This window comes from Oryzias melastigma, linkage group LG16 (assembly GCF_002922805.2).
Source record: "Oryzias melastigma strain HK-1 linkage group LG16, ASM292280v2, whole genome shotgun sequence".
In the NCBI taxonomy this organism is placed as follows: domain Eukaryota; kingdom Metazoa; phylum Chordata; class Actinopteri; order Beloniformes; family Adrianichthyidae; genus Oryzias; species Oryzias melastigma.
Window position 1 is genome coordinate 25,377,009 of NC_050527.1, and position 7,738 is coordinate 25,384,746.

Here is a 7,738-nt window from a genome sequence, read left to right on the forward strand (position 1 = left end):
AGCCGTGATCCGAGGCGTGATCCGAGGCGTGATCCGAGGCGTGATCCGAACCGTGATCCGAACCGTGATCCGAGCCGTGATACGAGCCGTGATCCGAGCCGTGAGGTTTCTGCTGGAGCTCTAGATGTGGTCCATGTCTCCATTAAGAATTCTTACGTATTCATTAGGGCTGCACCATGTTATAACGACTTGTGTTTACAATATGAATTAATTTAGTTTGTTAAACACGTCAAGCTGCCATAAGATTGATTTTGTTTGTGTAAATATTTAAGGTAAACATCTATTGCAACTTAAGTCGTCTTTTTCGATCCTACAGGCTGATACTGCGATCACAATAATTTTGTGATGTATTTTGCAGGATAAATATTAATAACTTTCTTTTAAAATTGTGGTTCATGACTCGCTCATATCAATGTAACTATTCATTAGTTTTGTTTGTTTTTGAGACTTTATGGATCTATTCTTTTTTACTCCTTTTTTCCAGAGTTGCCACTTTGTAGACGGTCCCTGCAGTATTAAGAGAGCCATTCTCATAAAAAAATATATATATTTAATATTTAAAATGCCTTTTTATGTTATTTGTGTTACGAAAAACCAAAGAGACTCTTGTTTTTAGTTTAAACTTGAGGTGTGAAGATTGAGGCACCTCATGATTCTACTATGAAACGATTAGTTTATGACACAATTATCAATGCAACCTAAACCTGCATGTTTTCTCTTTACCACTAAACCGATATGAATTACTTTATTCACCAAAGTGCATTTTAAGTGAAGACCAGATCAGTAAACTTGTTTAACTTTCATTAAGAACATTAAAAATTCTGACAAACATTTCTTTTTGTAATCAAAAATCTTTCACAGCATCAAAACGGGAAAAAAAATCCTAAAATGTTGTTTTTTTATCATTAAATCAGGTTTAATGGAACGATCTTTAACTCACGTCAAACAAAACAATGTCTGGATAGCACACAGTCCTCATTCTCCACTACAGAATATGATCTCTAGTCCTTCATTGTAAAAGCTCCATTGACTTCATTTTTTTTGTTTTTTCCGATGATGATGTAAGTTTCTTTAGGATATCCAATAGAGATATTTGAACTTTAGAAGTGATCACAGCAGAACTTACTCTCACTCAGGCAGCACCCAAACGGTTTCTACCTCCTCTTCCTCCGGATGGGAAGATGTGATTTCACAAGTTTGTCATGTTTGCTACATGTTTAATTTTGGTGTGACAGAACTTACACACCACTTGACTATTAACCAATTGATCGTCCACTTCATAAAAGCCAAAATGTGCTTTAGGGGAAGTCTGGGCCGGTCGGATGAGGAGATCTGGAGAGTCGGCCGTGTTTGTGTGCTCTTCAGAAATGTTAGAGTGAAAAACGCTCAGTTTACGTCTTACTATTACTTAAAATCATATACATTTTATTATTATTAATAATTCATAAAACGATTCTGAATCAATTCTGGATTGTAATCGATGCATCTAAGTATCAATTATTTCCCCCACCACTAGTTTAAACCATTTATTAAAAGAGTTATTGATTCTGGAAGTCCAAATCTGTGAATATCTCACTGACTTTACCTCATTGTTTGTGTGCCTCCTGCTATAACTGCTTTACGACAGTAAAGTGCTACGATCTGTTCTTGATATACAGACCTTTTATAGAGTTCTGATATGAAATATTAAGATTGAAATATAAAGTGCTGATCAAAGTTCTACAATTTGGATGGAGTCTGAAACTACGTGAGGACATCCCAAACTTCACTGTGAAACAAACTTTTGCTTCGTCATCTGGACAAAAACAAGCTTCCAGAGGAGAACTTGACCTCTTAAATAATTGTGACGTTTATCTTTCATACGGATGGAGGGATTCTCGGGATAAAACCAAACGTTCGAGCGTCTCCTCTTTGTGTCTGAAGTTTGCTGGAGACGGAGCTGACGTCGCTGTGCCAGTCGGTGCTGGAGGACTTCAACCTGGTGCTGTTCTACCTTCCTCCTCCGGCGCACGGAGGCGCTCAGCACAGCCCCAGCGAGGAGGAGGAGGAGCAGCACTCCGACAGCTCCTGCCCCGTCCTCCCCGACGGCCTCATCTTTAAGATGGTGGTCACGTGTCTGATGGTGGTGCACAGCCTGAAGAGAGGAGGTGGGCGTCGCCTCTTCATGAGACTCCTTCGGGTGTTCAGCGAGTGTGAAGCTGAAGGTGTCGCTTTCTTCTGCAGGTTCTAAGCAGTACAGCGCTTCCATCGCCTTCACTCTGGCTCTCTTCTCCCACCTGGTGAACCACGTCAACATCCGGCTGCAGGCGGAGCTGGAGGAGGGGGAGGGGCAGGTGCCGGCGCTCCACACCGACGCCACAGGTGGGAGATGAAAGTCACTGATCTGCAGCCTTCCTTTGGATCTCTGACGGTTTTCTCTTCTCTGTAGATGACGCGGAGGGGAGGGATTTGTCGGCTCCGCCCACAGAGCGCTCAGGTGAGAAGCCTCTGCAGAACGGCGTCGTGGAGGAAGAGGAGGAGAAGGACGACGGGGACAAAAAACCCAGCAGTGAAGAAGATCAGAGCAAGAAGGAGGAGAAACAGCGGCAGAAGAAGAAGTACACACGCCTGTCTCGACTCCGCCGCCGCCGCTGCGCCCGCAAAGATGGCCAGGAGGATGAAAGCGATCTGAGCGAAGGCTTCGAGAGCGACGAAGAGGAAGACAACGAGGAAGAGCGAAGGGGCCGAGCGGATTCGACGGGCGGGAACTCGACGGGATCGCCGGTCAACCCTTCAGCTGTGAAGAAGGAGACCAAGAGAGATCCTTTAGGAGAGGAGGTCATTTGGGGGAGTGGCTCTGAGGAGGAAGAGGAGGAGGAAGGAGGAACGGCGTTCGACGTGGAGACCGACTCGGACATGAACAGCCAGGAGTCGCGCTCGGACCTGGAGGACATAGAAGACGCCGAGACCTCTGAGGCCCGGGAGCACCAGGAGGAGGAGGAGGAAGAGGAGCATCCAAAAGAAGAGGGAGGAGGCGGAGACGCGGACGGAGACCTCCCCCCAAACCCAAACGGTCCCAGCATGCCGAGCGACGCCAGCATCAGCAGCAACCTGCAGGCCATGTCCTCGCAGCTCTTCCAGACCAAGCGCTGCTTCCGCCTGGCGCCGACCTTCAGCAACATGCTGCTCAGGCCTCAGGCCTCCTCTTCCTCGGGGATCCCCACCCCCACCGACACCTCCGCCCCCCCATCTCAGGAGACCCCGCCTCCCTCTGGGGATTCCCCCTGCGACCTGAACCCAGGAACCGCCAACGGAACCAACGACAACGGTAACCTCTCCTCTAAGATTTTGCCCTTTTCCTCGTCTGCCGAGATCCTGAATTCTTCCTCCGATGTTTCTCTCGTCAGACTTGGACTCGGACTCTGAAGAAAGTCAGCACAGCGCTCCGTCTGTACGCAGCGAGAAAACCCTCCTGGAGAAGCTGGAGATCCTGACCAACCAGGGGCTGATCCAGGTGGTGAAGGTCTTCGTCGATTGGCTGAGAACAAACACAGACATAATCCTCATGTGTGCACAGGTGAGGCTGCAGATTCACCTGAACGTCGTCGGTTCAGTCCCTGACCTGCAGCTTTGTCTGCAGAGTTCTCAGAGTTTGTGGAACCGCCTGTCTGTGCTGCTCAACCTGCTCCCAGACAACAGCAAGATCCTGGAGGCCGGTGAGTCAAACGGAGCTTCTGGAGGAAACTTTAGATTTTAACAGAACACAAACGTGAACATTTCTGACTCTGAAAATAAATGAGAAAAGTGTTGAGTCGCTGTGGAACCTGTTTTCAGGTCATTTTGTAAAATAAATGTTTGACTCTGTTGTTGCCTCCACAAGCTAACTAGTCAATCTAGATAAGAATAATTTATTGAATATGAAGCATGAATATATTTTCATTTTGCAGAAGATTATTTTACAGTCCATTAAAAAAGGAATTGAATTGAATTTTTTCTCAGGGAGAAATTCACTCATCATGGCAACTCAAAGAAAGAAACAAATAGATACATAAATAATTGTGCAAACTTACAGAAGCCGAAAACGTCCTGCACTACTATTTTTTTTTCATGGTTTTCTCGTTATAACCGGATAATCAAGAGCGCAGAATGAAGCGTCCCCCTCTTCCTTTCAGAGACTTCACCTGTTTGAAAACACTCCACAAACGTTTTTAGTCTATTTTTTATTTATTAGTCGATCTATACTCTTTAAACGTCTTAACCCCGAGTAAACATTGACAGATTGACAGAGTTCAGGTCTGTGTGGTGCGTTCATCACGATCTGGACATCAGCAGCAAAACAAAGAAGTTTATCAGAGAAAACGTCAAACATCAGCACTGATCCATATGTAATCAATTGATTAAATAGTTTCAACATTTTTTCCTGAAAAACTGCTTTGTTTTGCTGAGGATTGTATAAAAATGACAAAAGTTTAGTAACGGATTGAGTTGGGCCGAGTGGCTGTTTGTGTCCGCTAATGTCCAGAGTTCATTGAACGCATCATGCGCAGATTCTCGTCGGCGCTGTGATCTGTCAATCAGCCTGTTCGGAGGTTTGGGGGAAATAAATGGAGGACGGCTGGTGGATGAGATGGACTAAAGGCGTTTGAGGAGCGTAGACCCACTGATGAAGAAAATTGACTAAAAACAACTTTGGTGGAGTGTTCTTCTGCTGTTTTTCTTGTTTATCACAAAATAAAGAGACTTAAAACAGATGAAGTCTCATCATCTCCGTGTAAGGGAGAGCAGGACAATTCCTTCTTCATTGTTGATTTTCTCGTTTCCTCAAGAAAACAAACTTTTTTGTTTCCCATGATTGATTAGGATTGTCATCTAATTGAATCCAGATTATTCCAGTAATATCTTAATTGGGTATATAAGTGAACAAAATATGACTGGAAAGAGTTTTCTGTTGACTGAGCAGCAGAAGACGACGGATGAGAGGAACCCTGAAAAACCTGCATCTTGGTTTACAGTTTTTAACGATGATCAAATAAAATCCGTCTGTAAAAAAGCGGAAGATTCAATGGTCACCTGTCAATCAAAGGCCACACCCCTTTTCAAGTTTAACTCAGAGACCCATTCCAATGAAAATAGTGTTTTTAACATGTTCTTTTTTTCCTCATGGTGGAGGACATACAATAATTTGAGATTAAATCTGTGATTCTGAGCATATCTTTGTTAAAATCGTGTCGGCAGATGAAATCCCGGCGGTTTATAAAAGCTCAAGTTTGGCTAAAGCCCCCCCTCTCTGCTCCATTCTGATGTATCCAAACGCAGACGAATAGATCCTTGAACGTCTTTGGTTTACTCGTCTGAGCTGAATCTGGATCAAAGTTGCACAGCTGGATAGCTACGAGAGAGTTGATGGGAAATTAACTGAGGCTAACTTCTGCACCAATGGTCCACCCCAAACCCAGAGGCGAACTTCTTTTGAACTCCTGCCACTCTGCAGAAACTATTGGAAAATGACAGGATCTTTGATTGTGGCTAAAAGATTCAAAAAAAGATTCTGCTTCAATCAGGACATTTTTTTTTTTTTTACACGTTCATCATTATTTTCCTGAAGAATCAGTAGCTGTAACGATGTGGTTTCCTCTCAAAAGTACTTGGTGAATCCAAACACACAAATCTGTGCGTCCTGTCTGCAGATGTGTGACTCCGCCCCTTTAAAGAGTCCTTCCTGTTTGGCTCTCAGACGGATGCTGACTCTGTTTTCTGCTCACTACTCTGCTTTTACCCGTTTGTGCTGCAGATCTGGGCTTAAACTCACAAGTGACGGAGATGTTGAACGAGTGCGAGCAGCCCGGGTTGGTCCAGACTCTTCTGCTGCCTGAAGACCTGACGCTGCGCCACCTGCCCGCCCTCAATGCCGCTCACCGCCGCCTGGACTTCACTCGCAGAAACGTGTCCCTCAGTCCGGTGCACGAGGTAAACTCAGAGGAGGAAGTCTTTGGACTGAAGGAATTCTCTTGTTGATGAGTTTATAACAGGAAGTGGAAAAAACTCAAATTACAGAGGGGGGTTTCTAGATTTTTGTTTTGTTCTGATATTTTCGTCCACTTTGTTTGATTTCACAGCGCAACAAATGAAAAATCTCTATATTCTGTTGTTTGTGTGAGCAATGAGGATCAATATCATCTTAATATCATCAATTCATAATTAATTTCAGATTTTAGCTCATTTTGACGGACATCATTTCCAGTTCTGACATCTTTAGGGGCTAAAGTAGCTAATTAATCATAAAAAGTTTAAGGAAATGAATCTGAAACGGCCGTCCTTCCTAACATTAGTGGCTATTTCCTTCATAATTTCTGATTTTTTTTTTTGTTTTAAAGACATAAAACAAACCAGAGAGTGATTTGTAATTTAGTATTTAAACTTTTTTTAAACATTATTTCATCCAAACTTGTTTAAAGACACTAAAAGTAGTTTTTCCGTGAGACCTTCACGAGTTTTGGGGTCAGTATTCACCGTTCTGGAGCTTCTCTTGTGCTCGCTCCCTCCAGTGTGTGGTGCGAGTTTGCTGCATTCGCAGTTTCGGACACTTCCTGACCAACCTGGAAGGCAACATTCTGCACTTCAACCCGGAAGCGGGCATCTTCACCAGCGTCAGCCAGTCTGAGCAGGACAACCTGCTGCAGCAGGCCAAGGCCCAGATCAGGATGGTGAGGGGCCGCAGAACCCACTTTAATCTCCGTCCAGCGACAAACGTTGAAGTCTTTTGATGTTTTCAGGCGGAGGAGGAGGCGCGCCGGAACCGTTTGATGAGGGACATGGCTCAGCTACGATTACAGGTTCTTCTCTGCTTCACGTTTTTGAAAAAGAGGGGAGGAGGAGGAGGAGGTCCTGTGAGACGATTGGAGATGAATCCAGGAAACAGATGTTCAGATCAACATCCAAGCAGGATTCTGAGCTCAAAGCTCCATAAAGGAGGAGAAAACACATTTATTCATTCAAAACACTCACAGAAAATCAGTTTACTTGTATTTACCACAAAAACTCCAAAAGTTTCTGTTGAATTTGAATGAAAGAAATGCAGATTTTATTATTTAAAAATGTCCTAATTTGGAAACACTTGAGCGACTAGTTAAAGAAAAAAACTTAGAAAACTTCAGCTTCAGATGGAAATTCAAAACTCACATTTATTCATACATATGTAGATTTAAATGTTATTGATTCTGTCTTTTATTTCATTTATTCTGTATTTTAGCAGTTCTAATTTGATCAGGATTGGTGCTTAATTCAAATAATGACTTTTTAATTAATTTATTTATTGTTTAAAGAGTGGAAAGTGTTTTTCTCTTTTTATTTTTAACTGTATTTATTTTGTGTGTCTTTTTTTATAACTAAAGTGCTTTGAGAAGTCTGAGAATCACTTTTTTAAAATAAAGTTTATTGATTTAAATCAAAGCAGAAAACATTTGTTAAAAATAAAAAAACACCTTTTTTAGTTTTTATATAAAGCATTTTAATGCAAATAACCGTTTAAGGACAAATAGAAAAATTAAACCATTGAAAATTAAACTGAATCCAGACCTGGTAAATACACATTTTCTGCTGATCTTTAAAATCTACTTTCATCTGTTTAAAAATGTTTCTGAAAAAACTTTAATCCACTCATAAAAAACTGAAAAAAACATAAAAATTCTGGTTGTTTTTTTAAGTTCTGAAGATCTCCTCTTTCTCTTAAATTTATCTTTTATTTTATTTAAGAAATTAT

The 7,738-nt window shown here is 42.3% G+C and overlaps 1 protein-coding gene across 1 annotated transcript in view; it reads left to right on the forward strand.

Annotated features, from left to right (window-relative positions):
• smg5 (SMG5 nonsense mediated mRNA decay factor) overlaps positions 1 to 7,738 on the forward strand; it is a gene marked incomplete in the record, with an annotated part of 21,531 nt that overhangs the window by 11,341 nt on the left and 2,452 nt on the right. Inside the window, 8 exon segments of the mRNA XM_024258273.2 lie at positions 1,924 to 2,147; positions 2,224 to 2,361; positions 2,429 to 3,307; positions 3,387 to 3,556; positions 3,620 to 3,695; positions 5,771 to 5,946; positions 6,525 to 6,683; positions 6,753 to 6,812. Of these exon segments, the coding sequence (XP_024114041.1) occupies positions 1,924 to 2,147; positions 2,224 to 2,361; positions 2,429 to 3,307; positions 3,387 to 3,556; positions 3,620 to 3,695; positions 5,771 to 5,946; positions 6,525 to 6,683; positions 6,753 to 6,812 (1,882 nt within the window).